We start from the raw sequence: 21561 nt of genomic DNA on the forward strand, positions 1-21561 counted from the left end.
TTTGGGGATAATACAGTTTATTTTCTACACCCACAGTAACAAGGAGTAAACTTTTTTCTGCTACTTTCATCTACGACGTGACAGTATTTTTTTCCTAGAATCCTCCTAAAATGAGTCCGATTGAAGTTGATTCACAAGTTGATCACAACAACTGATGAAATATTGTATTTCTTGTCCGTAAAATGATCAACCTTGTGGAGAGGTTTCCTTCAAACGCTACTGAAAACAAAATGCACATGACACAAAAGAATATGTACATAAATGGATGTTTGAGGGTTTATTGGACTTTTTCACTCCCGCAGGTCTTGTCATCATTCCTAGCTGCCGTCTCCACGCTCTCACTTTTGGGCATGTGATTGTGATGCAGAAAAAGAATAGCATCCAAATTTTCTGGTGGAATGTTTGATCTCTTCCTGAAAGCTGCTGAGACTCCTTCCTGCACAAAGTCCTGTGCAGCGTTACCTGCCACTGCTGGAGCAGCCAGGTAGGTGCGGGCCACCATGGCCAACAGTGGAAACTGCACTGCCTTTGTCCTCCACCACTGCAGGGGCTCCACTCCCAACGAGGCCCCCTTGTCGGCCCTGAAGACGGACATCTCCATGTCAACTGACTCCTCCACAGAGCTCTGTCTGCTCTTGGGAGCAGGGCAGAACAGGTCTCCCAGCAGAAACTCCATACCAGAGAGCCCTGCCTGAGAGCTTTGGTCTGCCAACTCGCTCTCGTCTGCCTCTTCTATGTCACTCTCAACATCCTCAATTTCTCTGAAGTTGATTGGGCCAGATTCTTTGAGGCGCTTGCTTCTACGTAGGACGTCACTCTCTGACTCTGGTGACTCGGGAGAGGGGCTTCTCTTGCTATGCTTCTTACCTTGGCTCTTCCTCCTGTCCTCCTTCACAATCCTCACAGCCTCTTTCTTCAACCAATCAAAAGTGTCTATCTGCTCCTATGAAGTTATCGGGAGAAAAATATTTTAGCAAATTGAGCAATCACAAAATTACAAGCTTGATATATATGAGAGTAGATAGTGTTATCAGCAATGACCACAGCTTAAATAAGGCAAAGGAACTACTACCAGCACTTTAACTACTGACCTTCTCCTCCATGAACCCAAGACCATGGAACTGGGGGTCCAGGGAACATGCCACACTCAGAGCCCTGTTTACAGCGGGGTTGTCATAACATCTTGCCAAGTTCTGCCGCATCATCCTCTTTACCTCCTTCGAGATGGACGATGGATCGCCTGGACGGGACACAAGGTGGCGTGACAGCAAACCGGTGAGAATGGGTTTGATGAGCGACAGACGGGGAAAGACCTCTTTGGCAAGAGTTCGACAAGCCACATCAAGAGGTTTGAGGACCAAACACAGCTCCTCCAGAACTTTCCATTCAGAATGCAAAGTAAGGATGCTTGCCGAGGACCTGTACGAGGTGGAGTTTGAGTGGTAGAAGCCAGGTGAGCAAGACTCTGAAGCAGTACATTCTTTTGACATGCCTTCGTCTTTGATTTCATTTATCACGTCACATAGAAGGCTTCTATATCTGATGAGAGTGTTCAATAAAGGGTAGAGCGTATTCCAGGTTGGCCGGCTGTGAGCCCATGACTTCAGTCCTGCTTGTTCTTGTTTTGTCAGACCCTGCATTAGGCTCTGCTGATACGAGCCTTTGTTCTGAGAAGGTGGCAGGAACAGGGTGGAGAGAATACCCTGGAACTGGTTTAGGGTTTTGGAGATGACGGGGTGTGACATCACTTCCTCAATACAGGCCTGCACAGCACTGAAAAAACACGGGACCGACAAAAGTCCTTCACTAGCATGGCCATGCTCCAAGGCATGTGGCTCTTCAGGTGAAACAGAGTCGTCCCTCTCAAGAAATGTTGTTGAGTTTGGGTGAGGGATATCTCCACCCTTCTCGCTCTTTATCGGCACCAGCCTCATTTTGTTTTTCCCCTCTCCTCCCAGCAACACCAGATTAGGCTGGAAGATTCCCCACTCTTTTGCCATTACTCTAACCTGAGCCTCCACTGCTCTAAGGTCATTTGTTCCAGTCTCGGTCAGTCTTTGGGTTACAAGGGCCAGGTTCTGAAAACTGAAATTACCATCTATGTAGTGTGCCCAAAGGGTGAGGTACCTCTCTGTGTGTCCCTGCCAATTGTGGACCCAAATATCTACACTTAATGTGACACAGTGAGTGACTTCCTTTCGACTGCTGGGAACTCGGCCACGTTTTCTGGGCTCAAAGTCAAGTGGAGCAGTGTAATCACTTATCTCGTCGTTGTCAATGCCTCCCGTTTTCTTTCTCAGGTGTTTAGCTAGGCTCGCCTTGCCTTTGGTGTGGTAGTCTTTCAGGAGGCTCTCAAGCTGACAAGGCGAAGGCAGCTCCTTGCAGGAGGGCAGGAGTGTATGGATCAGCTTTTTGAAGCCTTCGCCTTCTACTAGAACTGGAGCCTGGAGATCCATGACGAGGAAGTTGGTGATGGCATCGGTTACTTGGGCAGACATCAGGAGAGGAAAAGTGCTGACCAAACCACTGGTCAACATCGCTGGCTGAGAGCGTTGTTGAGCTGTTGTGACAAAGAACAAAGAGCTTTAAAAAAACATCAAGTATCAGTTAATTAGGCAAACCTGTACATCTATTTTCTTTTTACAAGAAATAAACCACAGTAACATATATCTGTCACTGTTCATAGTTGTTTGCAAACTGTTTTTCAAAAGAATGAGGGAGTACTAACATTTTAGCGGTGCTTATTTTTATTTCTTAAGTAATTGGTTTACATAATTTGGTTAAATTCTTGGTTCTTTTTTAACCTGTGTGACTGCTCATCTTTTGCACTTTGTTGTAGAAACGCGTCTGTGCTCCTATTCTGGTCAGTAAAAGGCCATTATGTCTGATAGACATGATGATAAACTCTGGGAGAATGAAGTTAACCTTCAGATGGATCAAACATTCTTTTAACCTTGTCACTTTGACACAGTGTTATCTATTGTACAACATAAACAAAGGCTGGAGACCCTTAGTTACCTAAAGTCAGAGTCCGATCCTTGTTATCACGTGGTCTGATGTGGTGCTTGTTGGTGAGATGGTTTTGAAGATCCACTGTTCCACCTGCACAGCTCACATGCTCCACACACAGCTTGCACACCGCAATACTCCGGTCCAGAGGCCTACCGGTTGGGTCAGACTCAAATCCAAAGAAGTACCACGGGTTGGCTTGCGTGGCCGTTGGGTTACTGAGCAGTTTTTCTGTTCCAGGGAGAAAATCGTACTTTTCCATCAAATGAGAGTTAGGGGATGGAAAAGAGACCAGGGAGGTTGAAGTAAGGGCAGAGCCACACATCAGTGCTGGATCACTTGCTGCTTCCCGGTGTGACATCGTTGTCACATCACTGATGACAGGCATAGGGCTCTGAGATTGGCTTTGGTCTGACCAATGGGAAATGCTGCTTGACTCTGGTAGGGTGACCAACTGGATGTCTTGAAGGAGGCGCAGGGCTGTCTCCTTGTCTCCAACTTCACATTTCACATTGTCACCTGTGTTCCAAACAATACAAAACAAGCTACAATTGCAGTTTGAGACTTTTAAATAAATACATTGTCTATTGAAAATGAAAGAGAAACCAACTTAGGCTGGAAGCCGGACCAACACATTTTTTTTGGTTCAACTGTATTCTCTATGTCGGGAATCAAATTGTTTGGACAGGCTTTATAGACTATTGATAAAAAGGTAACAGCCTCTGGGGATGGGTACTCATAAGATTTTATTGATACCAATTCAATTATAGATTCTGCTTATCACCCCGATTCTTTATCGATTCTCTTATTAATTGCTCCTGTGAATTTTTGGTTAAGAAAAAGTAGGCGTTCGTGATTTCCCGTTATCAACAGAAATTCTGAGTAAGAGGTAAGAGCTTGCGTAAGTAAATAAATAGAAAATTGATCACTGGATCCTCACAATCAATACTCTGCTTAGACTTAGCGGCAGCTCCTCTCTTTGACCGGAGATTGCAGAACCCACGGCGCCCTCGGTATTTAATGCCGTGCAACGTCGACAGATGCTTCAGCATGTTGGTGGTGTTGCCTCCCTTGCTTGAAATCCCGGTGTTGCATAGATTGCATGTTGCGCTTTTACAGTCCATTTTCGTAAAGTGAAGCCAGGCTTTGGACCGTTTCTTTCTCTCCGCCATTGCCTCATCGTCACGTGAGCGTCATGTGACGTGCATGACGTGTTTCGATGTTAGGATTAGTCCGAAAGAATCGATAAGGGGCATCGATAAGCATGAAGGCTAATGACATTGATGACTTGGACCAGATCGATGCCCAACCCTTGCAGCGTCGTTGTCATACACATATTTTGAGCACCGTGATGTTGAATATTCGTAACAAAATGACTGATTGGTTGCGGGACTGAGTTATTCAGTTGCATGCAAAGATATTTTTTCTCTTTATCGGTTGACACACGCCAAACGTTGAAATCCAAATGGTCTGTTATGCCAGACTAAAACCAGCACGGATTCACTTTCTGGTATCCCACACATGGCAGAAACCCAATAGGACTGTCAGCACTTACCCGTCCCCAGGCCCAAGAGGGTGGCGTAATCCTTGCCGATCCAGACTTTGAGCTCAGCTCCCTCCGAGATGGGCTGGGAAACCCTGTAGTAGATGTGGCGATAAAACTGGAAAACAACCATGTTGTGTTCCTCCTCATTGCTGGTATAAGTTACATACCTGAAACATACCGCAAACAAATACGTTACCATACGTATGCTGTGACGAGAGAGGCAAGGGCGTTCAGACTAAAAGATAATATTTGTCCACCTCATCCAGTTAGATTTGTTTTCATCAGTAGCTTCCACATAGATGAAAGCAGCATCGTCCCTGATCTGGAGGAAGAGGACGTATTTGTTGTCAACACTTTTTGTTCACAGACTTTAAGAACTAGTCAGTCACAAAACAGAATATTATGACTGTCAGAGTAGATTCTCATAGAGGTTTCAGATCTTGCATGAATGTATCTAGGCATCAGTGATGGGTATGGTTACCAGCATGAGACCATTTTAAGTTATGTTTGGAAATAGCTCACACAGCTCTGTAGACATTTAGGTGTAATTATCGGTCAAAACTCTCTTTTTGCAGGTCAACGATTTTTGTGACCTATAGGTTGGGTCTCTGCTAAACCCTTTCAATCAACATATGTCACAAGTTAAAATAGGACTACACCATCCTCTTTTAAATACAATTAACAATGATTTAGTATATTTATCTACTTACAGCCCAGGCATATTTGAGGTTGTTGGGCATTTGTCCCTGGCAAACCTCTCCTACAAAAGGCCCAAACATAACGCCTTGCTGAAGATGACACTTGGCGTACACCTTCATCTCATTTGTCGACTCATCGCCAGAAGATCCAGATGCTCCAGACCCAATGCCCCCACGTAAACACAGACAGGAAGGCAGGGACAGCATTGCTCGGGAAGGGCCCCCATGGAGCCATGGCTCTCCAGGTGGCAGCACCGCATCCGGGACGTAGTTCTGGTTCGAAGCTGTCTGGAGAAATGGAACGTCCTCAAACAAGTCTTCATGGTTGAGGTCCAAGCCTGGAGACAAGTATATATAACGGAGTTTTTTATTAGTCAGATATGTAGTTAATGTGAGACATTGTTGATGATCCAGAGGATGAGCTTTTTTTTATGAGATCAAACTGGAAGGATAGAATTCACCAATACAGGAAGATCTTTTGAAGTATTCAACATTAGACATCATAATTTATACATGTTATATACATGTGTTATTTACAACAAAAACAGAAGCTTTTACTTTGTTTTAATTAGTTTTATTCTATTCACGACAGAGAAAAAAAGTGCAAGCCTAAATCTTTTATTAATTACTGAAATAATAAATCCATTGCAGGAATGCTGCATGAGTGGATGAACTTCTAGCATTCTGACAGAGGTGCCCACTTGTCCTGCTGGGCTGGCTGAACTGCTCTCTGGCAAGTTTCCTGGTGAGCTTGGAGGACCCTTTCATAATTGTTACAGTAATGTAGAAAAAAGACTGCAACAGGTGAATATGTTTCTCATACCTGTTCACATTGACAGGAGTGCAGTGATGCAGTGATTTGTAAAGATCATTACACATGCAAGTAAACATCCACCCCTGACAACTGACTCCCATTGGGACATGGGAGAGCCAGTTTTTATCTGCTAGCTCCTTCTTGGGCTAGAAGTAAAGCGTCGGGTGGCAGCTTGCGGAGATACTTTAAGGGAGAGATAATGGGGCAGAACTGGGCGCCTGGCTTCTCGAACACTGAGTAGCCTCTACTGTTAGGAATTCAAGTCTCATCTCCAAAAGATAATGTGCAGTATCTTGTTCCTCTTTGTCTTTTCTGATTAGAAACTGCTCTTAGACTGTTGGCGTCTAGTACAGCTGAGCTTCTGAGGATGCGGATATCATCAGGAGACAATGCCCGATGATGTGACATTTTGTCTCCACCGGACTTCTTAATTTTCTTGATGACTCCCAAGAACACAATGCTGGTGAAGGCAAACTTGGCATCTCTCAGTTGACACACTGGGCACCAAGGGGAGCTCTTTAAATGAACAATTTACTCCAGCACTTAGAGCGACGTAACTACTAATCCCATACAGCTCTCCTTTTCTCAGTTGCACGTTTAGCTTAGGCTCTGCGCCATGAAACTAAATTGTTCAACAGGTTCCTGCACTCTTGCTCCCGTACATCCTTGATATGTCCCACAATTGCAGTGTTGTTGATGAACTTCTGCAAGTGGCATGACTCCGAGTTGTGTGACTATAGTCATGTCAGGTTTAGACATATTTTCCCAGAATACATAAGAGATGCATTCGTAATGTTAAACTCCATTGTCCGGGTGTCTTAACAGATCAGTCTAGTATTAATATTTGTCAAAAGTGGTGGGATCTGGACTATAAGCTAGAGGTCCTGTGCTTTACGGTGATCATAATATCAGCTTGTATTAAAGAAAACGATAAAGATGACAGCCCAGTCATTACACCACCCGTGGATGTTTTTTTTGTTTTGTTTTGTTTTTTTACACCAGTGGTTAAAAAAAAAAAAAAAAAAAAATATGCTTTCCGAAGCAAACAGTATTAAAAAAAAAAAAAAAATGAACACCCGCGTGACTGTTTGGCAGCTACCATGGCGACAAGATGCGTGTGAGAACGTGTTCTATCTGCGCATGCGTACAATCCCTTTAAGATGTTGCACATTTCCTGGGTAAATTGTACACGCTGCTTTGTTTTAAAAGAGTACAACTTAAAAATGTCACAGAATAAGACATTAAAATAAAGAATTCATTTATATAAATCCAATAAGAAACCTCTCATTCAAATGCAAGCTTTAAACTTTAAACTAGCTGGTCATAAGTGTGTGTGATTATTCGTAGGTATAACCTTTTTTTATACTTAGTCTGTAGTTTTACCACATCAGTATATGCTACATTAATATGTTGCTTATAAAGAGTCGGGGACTATTTTTCCGAGACTGAAATGCAACTTCTAAGCCCTCAAAGCAGAGAACCACTCCTGAACATTTCAAGAGTCACAAAACATAAATGTGGTACGTTTTTTTTTCTTCATTGCATCATGTGTGCATGCAATTTGGTGTAAGAATCACCTTGAGCATCAAACAAAGCTCCGGAGGTCGTGGAGGAAGTGGTCTCAAAAAAATCAGCACGGTGTCGACGCCTTAGGTGACTTCTTAAATTCGTGGTATTTCCACCTTTTGCCAGCACTACCTTTCGGCATAGGCGACAAATGGCCCCGCCAGAGTCCAAAGGCTGTCCTTTTTCATCTGCTTTTAAGCCAAAATACAACCACACGGTAGACTTTCCTCTTGGTTTACTGATAAGATCCATGTTTCTGCTTTACCGCAGGTTGTCCACGGGCTGCAGCACCACGGATAGATCTGGAGCGGATAGAGAACACGCTCTGTTTTCTCATCCTATGTTTTCGTTCTGTTGTTGTTAGCTCTAATTTTATATATATATATATATATATATATACATATATATATATATATATATATAGTTGTTAGCATAATTTACAAATATATAAGACATACTAGTTCAGAAAAAAACACCTGCAATTATTCAAAATTTCAAAACATTTATTATTTGAAATATGACTAATGTATATCGTGAATCAACAACTTGGAAGATGTGTCTGATTGAGCTAAAAATTATTTACACTTTCTTCCTTGAATAGTAATCATATATGTTGCATAGTATATAACTTTCGCTGTTTCTTCAGAAAACAAAATGAACACCATAACAATTATGTTCAGTCTTGCTTTTGCCATCAACAAACAAATAGAGATTTCGTTTGAGGTAAATACATTTATTCATATATATTTCTTTCAACAAACGTATTTATCTATAGCTCCCTCACACACACGTAAAATTCTCCAATATTTATCCCTAACTCAGTTATATTGGTGGTACAATCTATTTTCTGCGTTTCTATGATTTGTACGTCTTTATTTGTCGACCAACGACAACACGCTGCGACGGGAAGGGTTGCCAGGTCGTGTTGCGACACACCAGCGACTGAACACCACAACAAATATTTCTTTCAAGAAAATATATACAAAGATATATGAAAAAAGGACATGCTGTTGCATTTCAAATTCATATTAAAACAAAAAAATAAATAAATCGTTTTTAAATTTTCATAGCCCCCGTCCTTTCCAGCAATGTCTTCTTTTTGATGTCTCTCTCTTTCAAAATTGAAAGAAAATAATAAAGGTTTATTATGTGCCATTAGTATTTGAAAATGTGATTAACTTAATATTAGCTCAGTAACATGGACCCCTAAATACTACCAGCAACTGTATATAGACCAAATGTGGCTCTTGTATTTTACCTCCCGGCATGCCACATATACAGTTAATGTCAAAAAACTGTGCAAGCTTGGTCTACAACTCCACCTGTATGAAACTGGTCCAGACTCACAGATATAGCCAACAATGCTAACAAGCTCCCAATACCACACTCATCAGAACTCTGTAACAATACCATCAAATAGTTTTGTAATCATAACACTGCACACAACACATCCTGCCCTCATGGCACGGGTATAGGATGGCCAGATTCTGCAGCCATAGCACCATGCAAGAGGGTGAAACACATGGTTTCCATTCAAGTCATGTCGACCCCACATGCTTCATGTTGCGTCTCATGTATGTTATTGTGAAGCTGTAACTGTTTCTCTGCTTCTTCATGACATGCAAAGTCGATGTCCAGTTTGAGAAAAATAATTCCCCTCAAGGACAACAACTACCTACATATGCTTAGATAAAATAACATTTTTCACAATACAACTAAATGACACAGAGCAGCAGCAGCAGCTCTAAATGACAGATTTGGCTTTATTTAGAATTTTTGCAGTTTCTGGGGCCCATAGCAAAATATAATAAAATGTCATGTGGAGTTTACTTTCGACAGTGACAGAGTCTTAAGAGTTAAGGGTGTCAAAGTTAGTTATATATTAATCGACTTACGTTAAATCTTCAAATCTGGCAACACACAGGCTCGTCCGTTACAGTTTGTCGTTAAGTCACACACCCCTGACTTCCTAAATCATAAATCTTGGTTGGATTGGACCTAAACATCTACTCGCAACACCTGTAAGGTAAGCACAAAACCTTCCGTCGACAATTTAAAAGGTTTTAAGCAAGTGGCTCCATACTGGTTACAATAACCGTACGATTTCGCTGTTAGCCCTTAGCTAAGGGTTAGCCTCTGCTTTAAACCTTATGGCCTCTGCGGCTTGCCGTACAGCGCCCTCCTCTGCGTGGTCGAGAGGCTGTTGTCATGGCGACCCCCACTCTAAAGTTAGCAACAGCGGTGCTAAAACACATCAACATGGCTTCGTGCTTGGTCCCTTACTTCCCCGCCGTCATGGTGGCTATCGAGCACCTAAAGGAGCTGGACAAGCTCCTGACAGAAGAGGGATTAGCATTCGCGCCCGAAGCCAGCCTCCACCTGGCAGAGATCACGGCTGCAGTCACCGGACTGGAGGCGGACAGGAGCGTTGCTCATGAACATTTAGAGGTGGAGAGCATAGAAAACAGCAAGCTGAGACACCAAATTAATGATATCCGTGAACGAATTAGCGAGGAAATAATAGCTGATGTAGCAGCAGCACGGGCATCTAATGCTGAAGAGATAGAGCAGCTGCGCAAAGACCTGGGTGCAGCTTCTCTGCTGCAAGAAGAGGCTGTGAAGAGGCACCAAGCACTTCTGAGGGAAAACCAAGCACTCTACCCAGAGCGGGAACAGGCCAAGGCTGAACATGAAGCCATTGTTGCCTCTCTGAATGATCAAATAAACCTGAAATACAGCTTGAAGATGCAACTGGATCAAACGCAGGAGCTGATAGAGGAGCTAAAGACTTGCATTGCTGCTGTTGAACAGGACAGAAAAACACTGCAGCTGAACATGTCACTGGAGAAAGACGCTTTCTCTGTGAAAAAAGACAACCTGTCCAGAGAGGTGGATCACACCGAGGGTGAAATTAAGCAGCAGAAACAAGCAATCAGGAAGGCAAGAAGACAGCTGGAGAGAGTTAATGACAAGAGAGGAGAAATTAATGTCCGCCTCGATGAACTCATGATTGAAATGGCTGTCCTGGAAGGCAACCTGCAAAGACTGGTGGCTTGTCGGTGCCAGTATGAGAAACAACTTGAGGGGGAAGCTCAAAAACATCAAGAACTGAGGAAACGTAAAGAAATGCTAAAGAAGGAGTTGAGTGACTTGGGGGAAGCTTTCAGGCTTGAAGTCGAACAGCTTCAAGAGGAAATTGCCACAGTGGAAGGTAAATTAGAGGAGGGTCATGCATCAAAGCAGCTCTTTCTTGACTCCTTGGCTCAGATCTATGAGCTGTACAAGCATCAGCACGCTGAGGAAACTGAGGTAAGGGCTGAGCACTTCCAAGCCTCTCAGCAGCTGGAGCGGTCCAAGCTGCAGCTGGAAGAGCGCATCGCCTCCATAGTCAAACAGAGCAAGGAAATCAAAGAAATGGACAAGCAGATCAGAGAACTGGTGGAAGCAGACACAATCCACAGGCGCATGTTTGAGAGGAATCAGCAAGAGTTGTCTGGCAATGTGGACACAGAGAAGAGGAACATCAGCCAGTTGGAGGAGGAGAAGATGCAGCTGAGTCAGCTCCTGGAGGAGGCGAAGAGGAAGCAGGAGGAGCATGTCAAGAAAATGACATCTGATACTATTAACTTGAGAAACAGATACGAGGAGCTGCGACAAGAAGAGGATGCTCTCCTGCAGCGGCAGCCCAAGAGTGTCGATGCCGATTTGCTGATGAGCCACGTGTCTCAGTCTGAGGTGGAGTTCAGACAAACAGAGATTATACACCACCAGGAATTAAAGCAGTGCTCTACGGAGACTGAGAGCATCATGGAGAGCAACGAGGAGAAGCAGAAGGAGGTGGAAGACAAAGAGAAGATGTTGAAGGAGGTGGAAGCCAAGTGGACCGAAGAGCAAAGTCGACACAAGAAAATGAAGCTACTCACTCACAAGCTGAGCACCAAGAGGACTGAGCTAGAGCGGTCTATTCAGAAGGTGAAGGTGGAAACCAGCTTGCTGCTTCAGCCCAAAGAAGACAAGAAGGCCGAGTTGGCGGAAGCTCGAACACAGTACATCGAGTTGCTTGACAAACAGGCGGCAGAGCTCAGAGCTGTGGAGGTGAGCATCTATAACAATAGTGTGAAACTGGAGCAGGTCAACATGGAGAACAGCAGGCTGCATCTCTATATCAACCAGATGACAGAGGACGTTCACAGAGCCAAGCAACACAAAGATCGATGCCGGAGGGAGAGTCAGCAGTTTGACCAGGTCACAGAGGCTTTATGTGAGAGTTTACAGGAGGCCTGGAGAGACGATTTACTGCTTACTCAGGATTGTCAGAGCAGCGATGATGTCCTGCTGGTGTCACTGAGTTCTTTGTTGAATCGTCTGAAGAACAGGAGACAACAGTTAGGAGATGTCAGTGTTCTGCACCAGCAGATGTTGAACTTCAGCAAACGACTGGGAGATAAAACAACAGCATAGCTGACAGGCATATTTCAGAAAGCAAATCAGTGTTAGTTGTGACTTCAGATAAGTTGTGTACATTAATTTTAGATTGGCGTTAATTTATAATAAATATACCTGCAGCATGGAGATGAGGCTGTCGTATTAAAAGATGAATCTTCAACTTTACCTGTCCTGAGTCTGAGCAGTTCAAAATGCTGACCTCCTCATTACCCACCATGCAACACAATTGTTGGGGTCAGAGAACTGTTACTTAAAATCATAAGTGGGAGTTATTCGCTTAAATGGTAATTACTATAGGTCTGACTTAGACATGGAAAAGATACTGTGGTTAAGTACCTGGTATTAACATGATTCCAGAGACTGATGAAATCATATGGAGCAGCTTTGACTAAAGATGCGAATAGAACAAAGACACGTTAAGGACACATTTTAGAACCAATCGCACAGACTGGGTCACTTATAACCACATCCCTTTAGTAGTGTTAACACACTGCGCTGGGCCGCATTGATGGACTTCCTACTCAGATGATGTCTGCTGCAAAGAAGGCCAGAGCAGTTGGTCTTGCTTCCAGGCTAACATTAAATGTTGTCTGTTCATTAGCAGGGAGGTATCGTGACTGACTGGTGACCACAAAAAACACATAAACCGCGGTAGGCTAAACACAGGAGAAGCTAAACTGATGATGCGTACGCTAAAGACTGCACTTCAATTCGAGGCTCAGTTTGACTCCTTCATTCTGTATCACAACACTGCACAACCGACTCGCTTACAGTTGTTTCCACTCGTTTGTGCAAAGAAATAAAGGCAAGAACTCGAAAGAAAACAAACACATTAATGTGGTCAACAGAATTTCACTCCCATGTTCACCTACCCCTGATTAAAACCAGCCCAGGTGAACAGGTGGGTGCGATTACTCAGCTTCCGTGTAAACATCCATAGTGACACACCTCTACCCGAGTGCCAACACGATGTGCACACACATGGCACGTGCATGAATATTCATGGCTCCTACAGGAGGCACTTTTAAAATATCTTGTCCTTGTAGCAGTTACCTATAAATTCTCTGCAACGTTAAGTTCACGAGTTTTGACTTATTGGCTGACGATTTGGAGGGGGTTGGTAAGTTAATACATTGTAGGTTATTCACACAACATGTTTGAGGAAAATGTCACTATTTCTCACAGCTTCATTAAGTTAGCTTACTAAATCCTTTGCCTCGTGGCTTCTAGACACCAACAGTTTTCCAAGCAGCAGTGATCTCAGAACTTAGTGTTTGCGCTATGCTTCTCTCCTTTATAAAAGCACCTTTAAAACACAACACACCTTTATTTGTTGCTTTATTTATTGATCAAGTCTGGCATTTACACTATACATTTCTTTAATTTCTGTCTGCTGTAACTGCTACATTTTAGTGGTGTTTAAACAAACAAAACTTTGGGACTTTGTTTTCTCAATAAACAATGAGGAGAACAAGACCAGTATCCTTTTTAATTAAAGATCAGCACCATTTCGTCAGCCTGACTTAATTGCCTACGTCATATTTTCTTTCGGAAACAAGAAAAAAGGCAATTTTAAGCAAGCACATTGGTACTTTTACTGCTGGGCAGTTATGCTAACGATTGGTCACAGATCCATGAATGAAATCAAAAGACTTTCATAGGTATTTACATAATTGAATGAACACTAAACGTAGTTTCGTGACGAATCTCACAACTGATAACAACTACTACTGATAGTTACTATTAAAATAGGAGGCGCTCACCAGATGAGCGGCGGACAGGATTTTGCTCCACTTCTCCTGGTCCGTGATGCCTGGAGCGCAGTAGCTGCGTATGCTGGTCTCGCACCTGTATCCAGTGACTGACATTATGTCCCTGGTCTCCAGACCAGCCTGGGAGAGCAGCTGTACAGCTGTGCTCCTCAGGCTGTGGTTGGTGTATCTGCGAGAGAGCCCGGCGGCCTGGCTGATGGCAGGGAGCATTTGGCCGAGATAATTATGGCCCATGGGCTCCCGGGAGTACCAAACCACCTCTCTGTTTAGGACAGCTTGGTCTTTCTTCAAAGGGTGCAGATAAAATGACTTTGTGTCTTGGGGGCAAAGAGATAAATATTTTTTGATACAGGCAACGGGACGATTTGGATAGTTTGGTTCCGCGAATATGCATACCCTGTTGTTCTGTTTACACGGATCTCCAGCATCTTTGTGTGTTCTTTTTGTCTCCGGGTTGTAGGCAAGCGTTAAATGTTCTTTTCCATTTTCGTCCTGTTTCAGTTCGAATGCATCCCTTGTTAGATCCCGGTTCCCTTCTCTGCCACGTCTCGCCAGATGCTTTCGGACTTCAAACCACACTTTTTTCACCAGTCCGCACGCTGTGTTTTGAGACAGCGCCTCTAATGCTCTGATGAGCTGCAGGTCTGTGGCTGAGATGAGGGTGTGGTGCTGGCTCACATCTTGCCCTGTTCTCCAGAGAGTTTTAATGACCGATTTGAACACCTTGCTGGATGTGAAAGGAGGACTTTTCAGGATGTCAAGCTTTGGGAAGTAGTGGGATGTCCCAGAACGGAGAGCGATGTAACTGGCCACAGAGTAGGGTTTGTCGGTGGCATTCTGCACTGATGCATAAAATGAACATTTAGGCTCTGGGCATCATATCTGTCATAATCTGTTGCCATTTTCTTCTCCTCTAACCAGTTTTTCAACACGTTCATGGCCCAGGCTGTGTTCTTCTTAGAGTCTTTTTCATGTCTGTCCTCCTCGATTTGGTCAATCGGTTTCTCATTCAGTTGTTTGTGCCTTTTCTCCTCTCTTAGCCTTTCTGCGCTGTTTTCTTCTTTATCCTTCTTCTTTGCCGGGGACATGTCATTCTTGAGCCCTGTATCCAGTGTTTTGTTCTCTCCAACTAAATTAGATGTCGTATTCGGAAAATAATACTCCATTTCCTTAGTCTATCCCGCTGCCAGGGGCAACAGTGGTCTATCGAGGAATAATCTCCGCTGAATACCAGCGAGTGACCAACCACAATCGAGTATTGAAGAGTTTGAGGAATCATAAGCGACGTCACAGTGTTTAAACCTTTGTACTCGAAGCGGCCACAGTGCCTCACAGCGTTAACAGCAAAGACGGAAGAAGAAGTGGTGAATTAATTTAGATCTATCAGTAAAAAAAAAAAAAGAGAACAGCCTCCAGAAGTTTAGAGAACGTCGTACACTCTGCTACTTTGAACAATTTAGTATCTAACCGGGGAAACTGTATAGGGAGCTGGTGAATATTGAAAAAAAATAACCACAGGGAGTTATTTTTTCAGTGATCACCGGCTCCTTACTCAGTCTTCTGTCACCCTACTTTAAGCAAACCAAACCAACCATCAACTTTCCTATTTCAGGCATGACATGAAAGTTAGTAATGATAAGTCCTCCTGTCCTGCGTGACTTCTACCAGCAGATGGCAGTAGGGACCGTGTTTCTCTCTGCTGTGACCTTGCCCTGCAGTTATAGGGTCAACCAGCCAGCGTCTGATAGACTACCTCCCTCTGAACAGGAACAGGCTCGCATTCATGTGGAGGCACGTCACTGCGTTATGTGTCACACACACACTGGCGTTTATACTGATTAAGCAAGTTGAGAACAAGGCGTCAGCCTCGGACGAGTTGGAAGACGATCATTTCTTATTCTGGTAAAGAAGGTAAGTGTACTATCTTTAGCTTTATGTTATAGTGTGCTCAGAATTATGCCCTCCATCTAACAGTCTCTGCCATATCAGTCATTTCATGTCATTGTTATGTCTGCTTGAAGTCGATGTCAAGTAGTTCTCTTCAGTTGAGACGTTGCATCACAAAACGTTTGTTCATCGCTACATTTTGTTGGTGTCGTAATATGAGAACTTTTCTGTTTTGTAACTTAAACTGTAAAACTTGCACAAATATTTGATCAGCTATATAGCGCTCAGTCTAAAGTAAAGTTTGAATTTTGAAGGTATGATGCCTGTACTGGCCACGTAGCTTTGCGTTTTTAACAGGGTTCCCAATCAAGAAAAGTATTTACTTGCAATTAACAGCATTAGATTGTCGATGTTTTTACTCTTCTAAATGTACCATGAAATAATCTATTTCCATGTTTTACTCCTGTTAACATGGGAGTGGACAAAAATACTTGCTTTAGGCAAATGGAAGTTATTATCAGTGCAACGATCCAAAACTAATGAGAAACATTGTCCAAAATGCAGAAAATACAGCTGTCTTCAAAACATACAGCTTGTCATGGGTAGTTCGACTTGTCTGCCTTTGGAGAGAGAGGATTTTCTGCCCTGGTTGTGTGCGTTTGAGATTTTATATGCTCAGGTGGTGGTTCAGTTGATGTCGACACTAAATGTAGATTACATTTTTCATAATTTCTAGTTTTTGTCGTCGAGAATACCATCTGGTAGTGTTTACTATTTAAAACAGAATGTAACAAAAAACAAAAAACTTTTAAAGCATAATGCGTTAACGTATTATTATTGCATTAATTCTGGCATCTCTTGTTTTTAATTTTAATTCAGTTCAGTCTTTTATTTTTCTGATGAAATATGTCAGACAAATATTTAGATTGTCTTGGATGGGTTTTTAAAGCTGAGCACTAACATGTTTGCCTTCATATTTTACTTTATTACTATCGTTAGTAATGCAGTTCTGCTAACTTTCCTTTTACAGAGATGAGAGCTTTGAAAACTATTATTGAGAAAAGACTTTAGGGCTGCACACTGAGGATGCAGGACAAGGAAATCATTCATTTATTGTCCTTCTTTACAACAGCAAATTTATTGTTTTAAAGACCCACAACGCTGCGTAAAGACTTGTCTTGGAGGCATACCAGCCTCGTTCAACGTTCTGATGTTTAGTAGTGACTGAATTATTTTGTTCTTCGCTAAATTGATTCTCACATGTACACAGCATCATCTCGCTTGAGAACAAAGTCTACTTTTAACAAAATACAGATCAACCAGTCGGATAAAACTCTAATGGCGTCTTGAAATTCCGTAATGTCATGAAAGACACAGTGTGTGATCAATGCAGCGGCTCATATGTCTCACAAAAATAAAACAAACTGGCTCCATTATTACTATTTCGTTCCATGTTGTAGTTTGCTACACCGTGTATCGGGGGAGCCTCCCTCTCTTAAGGTCAAAGAGTAAAGCAGCAATTTAATACCACCGACTAGATAACATACATGACGTGCCCTTTGGAGTCCACAAAATGTTACGCTTATGTATTCATGTCTGCATATGTGTCAGTGTTGAGATGTCTGATTGAGGTTCCTGCAATTCAAGGCCTGTGTTACTGGATTCCTTAGTGCATTACAAATGAACACACACTTAAGACACTGTCATGTGTTCTGTCTGCAAAACACATGACAGACGTCATTATTATTTACTGTGCTAACAGTAAAGTGGGTCAGTTGACCAGTCTACAGTCAGTTCAATAAAGATAGGTCGAGAAGAGGCCTAAGGGAGGAGAACTAAAGTAAGAATTGAGTGAATTATATAATTTTGTGCTGAGTGCTTTGCTACCATACAAAGAGCTACAGAGAACTGTCGCACAGAGCTGGCATCTCCTGAATCACGTCCACAGTTTACTCATAGATGATCATGTGATTCAGTGGTTGTGGAAATAATGTGTCTTTGAATATTCAGTTGTAAAACGAGAAAAGTGTCACGCAGAACTTCGTCACTTTTAGCAGCCTGTTCAAAATCCCTTTAATGGATTCCTGAGTGCATGTGAATGTGCCACAAATGCCACAAATGTAGGCAAACTTAAAAGACATTTTGTCTGCAAAATACATAATGTCATATTTTAATTCTACCAGTAAAGTGGGTCAGTTGACCCGTCCACAGTTGGTGGAAATAGGTCATGAACCACAAGATAGAGGTCAAGATAAGAGGGTAATCGCTTAAGAGGACATGAAACACTAAACGTAGTTATGATCATTTAAAGAAGTTTTAACATTGATGGTGAAAGAATTTTCAAAATCTTTCCATTTAAATTTCACTGTTAAAACACAGGGCGGCGCCATTGCTGTTGTGTCCCTGTACATGACCTCATTGTAGTGGTTGTCTCAACCTGTCAAGCTCGCGGCCGCACTGAGCAAATACATACACATTGAAAATGACAGGGAAACAGGAGCAGATTACATAACCAATTAAAAGAGGCACGTTTTGCATTGCTCCTAGATGTTAACATGAGTTTTATTAAGTTAAAGACTGAGAGGAACCTGTTCATTTCCACCACCTGTTCTAGCTGCACTCTAAAGGAACAATCTTGAATTGGAATTTGCACTGTTTGCACAAGAAATGGGAGCAAGAGACCAAAAATTTTGAGCAGGCAATTTATTGAAAACAACAATTTAACTGAAATAGGCTGATCAAAAGTTTAAGAATGGGTTAGGGTTAGAGAATGGAGGAGCTACTCTTTACTGAGACGTTTTTGGACACGTTTCTGTTCTGAGGGGCTTTTCAGGTTTTGTTGAGCTACGGTCTTAAACTTTTGATCATCTGACCAGCCACCATGAAGTGTTGCCAAGCCTCTCTTCGCTGCCGTCTCCATCCAGAGCCGCTGACTCTCCTCCATCCTCTGGAAAAATGGGTCTCTCAACCCTCTTTCTTGTGTGTGGCTCAAACGTTTAGGCCATTTTGGTTAGTTGATAGTAAATCACCCTTTCTGCCCCGTCCTCTGACAGATTTTCTCATTGACTGATGCTTTGGGATTTCATTCAGGGTGGCATAAGATAAGATTTGTGATAATAACTTCAGGTGTTTGGGTTTAAAAGCAAAGCCAACATTTGCTAATTAGCACTAAGACTGTGAGTAAAAACACTAACACTAACACACGTTTGTTGTTTTTAAATTGGCTTTATAAAAACAAATGACACCGTCATTGTAGATAAGAGTACAGAAATAGCAACAGCGATGGATCTGCCACATGATTCATCGAGACAGATGCTCTTACTTGTGGCACTCACAGAGAAAGTGTTGCAGCTGGCACAAAAAAAGACCCACTCGAGCGCTGTAATGTAATGAGGCAGCTGCCCTTCAATGTGGAAATGTCAATATGCCACTAAAGGATACGGTGACGCTCCCTCGATCAGAGATACTGTTCACTCACAGGTTTACATAGAGCCTCTCCCTCTCAAAACAAATGCACTGAAAGTAGCCGTGGTACACGTGGGGCTATTGTGCGGTTTCCGTCCACAAACACGAGTCATGTGTCATGAATCAGCAGGACTTTAAGGTGTCACACAGCACTGTGTGATCAGTGCATCAGCCACACTCCTAGACTCCATGTTATTGAGTAAGGGATGTAAATAGAGACGCCTGATATCGCTTTGTCCTAACGTTCACGAGCCTGGGACGGCTCGATTAGCTGCAGTGTCTTGGTTGCACCGGTGGAAGATCTGTGTCACGGAATAATGCAGACGACCCAAAATGTGTTTCATCTAGATTCAGCGTTGTCACTCTAACATCTGGTCAACCTGAGATTCTGAATGGTGCCATTTAAAACAGCAGAGTCTAGTCTGACTGTTTGATCGCTGAGAGCTTGGACGGGTTAAACACGGTACCAGTCAAAAGTTTGGACACACTCCCTCTTTCAATGGTTAACCAGCGTGGCTAACACGGCACGCTGCAGCAGCCTGCTGTCAGCTGACCTGGCTCCCACAGTCGCCCAACTTAACCCCAGCTGTGATGGTTTAGGATGCGCTGGATCACAGAGTGGAGGCAAAGCAGCCGACAGGTGGTCAACACCTCTGCGACCTGTGGGAAAATCATTCCAGGTGATGACTACCTCATGAAGCTGGCTGAGAGTACAAAGCTGTCACCAACAGCTAAAGGTGCTCTCAGTAGAAGATTCTTTTTAGTTAACAACACAGTTCCACATGTTTTCCTTTAAAGTTTTGAAGTCTTTGGTGTTAATCTATGTAGAAATTATAAAAAATAAAGAAAAAAAACATTTAAAACCTTTGACTGGTACAGTACATCTATAAATGAAGCGGATTTTATTTTGCGTCTTTGTTTGACAGAGGTCAACCACAACCACTCCAACAGGACAGCATGGTCCAGTATGATAGCTGTGTGTACTGTTTTGGTGGAAGGTTTAGTAACATATTAATAACACAATTTGTGCAAAGCCACAGTCTCTGGAAACTTGATGGAACATTTTGTGCAAAACAATATGATCTCGCTTATTTGATCTTCAGGGTGGAATAGGTCACATCTCATGACCTCTGCGTTTATATCTACATTATGCAACCTCAATGCAATTAAGTTTACTGTAGTTTTATGAGTCTGGAAAAGTACAGCGTGCTACTCGGAAAATAACGCCTACGCAACATTGGTGAATTGCAAGATTCTAGTGATACTGTTAATGGAGAAACACGGGCAAACAGGAAGTTACAAAATCCTTACACATTGTAGCACTCCTTAGGTCACGGTTTTGCGTTTGTACAGCAGTTATTGATTAGCTTAACACTGAAACATTCCCGTGGTGATTCTGCCATTTTGGTATTTCATCGGGTAGGGTGTGAGGACGTGTTTAGGCACTTTTGCTCTGTTTGCGTTGAGGTGAGGAAGTGCCGAGTCAGTATAATCAATCTCTCTCCCTCTCTGTGTCTCTCTCTCTCTCTCTCTCTCTCTCTCGCTCTCACGTGCATATGGCCTGGTGACGTTTGTGATTCCTAATCTCTCTCTCACTCTCTCTCTCTCTCTGAGGCTTTATAGGCAGCACTGAGAAGTCAGATGTCTGTATTCCTACACAGAGACACATCTGTCTCCACTGAAAAGGCTTTCAGCTTACCAAGGAGACTCCAGTCAGCTGACAACTAACGTATCTGTTCCGGTGACAGTAAAATTAAAAAGGAGGCTTTAAGGACATTTAACTTGAGCGGACAAAACTGAGGACAGTGATGGAGACCATGGGTAAGAGGCAGATGTTCTTTGTCTTAATGTAGATGGAACGGGGTTCAGAAGCTGATTGGTAAGGCAGATGCTAAACCATATAGAGAAAAGGTTGAGATGACGTTTTTTTTTAATATTTTGTGTGGATTTATTTATCTACACTATCTGATACAGACATGTATGTGGGTAAACTACCATCTGTGTTAATATATTAATTAGTGCTGTCAGTAGATTCACATATTTAATAGCATGATTTCTTTAGTTAACGCTTGATATTTTTCATTTATTTTTTTATTACTATTATCAACATGGGAGTGGACAAATGTGATTGCTTTATGTCAATGTATGTTATTATTCATTTCAAAATTCAAAACAATGACGAGAATATTGTCCAGAATAAGCCAGAAACCCATTTTTATATCACTGTTGAGAGTCTGTTGTTTTAATTCAGTTCAGTTCTATTCATACAACAACAACTTGTCTCATGATGCTGTACAGAAACCAGGGCATGAGACCCCCAGAGCAAACACTGACACTGGCAAGGAAAACTTCCTTTTA

General features: G+C 42.6%; 2 protein-coding genes across 7 annotated transcripts in view; one reads left to right on the forward strand and one right to left on the reverse strand.

Annotated features, from left to right (window-relative positions):
- Window positions 1–21561, reverse strand: part of LOC125004127 — a 24539-nt gene continuing 2978 nt past the window's right edge. The window contains exons 1-7 of one of the 4 annotated variants that reach the window (XM_047578519.1): window positions 9529–9645; window positions 5266–5591; window positions 4813–4877; window positions 4565–4722; window positions 3019–3528; window positions 1092–2560; window positions 1–943 (exon numbers count right to left, since the gene is read on the reverse strand). In XM_047578519.1, the coding sequence (XP_047434475.1) occupies window positions 278–943; window positions 1092–2560; window positions 3019–3528; window positions 4565–4722; window positions 4813–4877; window positions 5266–5460 (3063 nt within the window). In that variant the 5' untranslated portion in view covers window positions 5461–5591; window positions 9529–9645 and the 3' untranslated portion in view covers window positions 1–277. The other 3 variants (XM_047578518.1, XM_047578517.1, XM_047578520.1) reach the window with 3 other exon arrangements.
- The window catches only part of LOC125004132 (nocturnin-like), an 18947-nt gene continuing 6930 nt past the window's right edge, over window positions 9545–21561 (forward strand). Inside the window, exons 1-2 of one of the 3 annotated variants that reach the window (XM_047578533.1) lie at window positions 15638–15762; window positions 20818–21024. In XM_047578533.1, the coding sequence (XP_047434489.1) occupies window positions 21012–21024 (13 nt within the window). In that variant the 5' untranslated portion in view covers window positions 15638–15762; window positions 20818–21011. Of the gene's footprint in view, window positions 9660–15603; window positions 15763–20817; window positions 21025–21561 lie in introns of those variants that run through there. The other 2 variants (XM_047578535.1, XM_047578534.1) reach the window with 2 other exon arrangements.

This window comes from Mugil cephalus, chromosome 2, assembly GCF_022458985.1.
Source record: "Mugil cephalus isolate CIBA_MC_2020 chromosome 2, CIBA_Mcephalus_1.1, whole genome shotgun sequence".
NCBI lineage: Eukaryota > Metazoa > Chordata > Actinopteri > Mugiliformes > Mugilidae > Mugil > Mugil cephalus.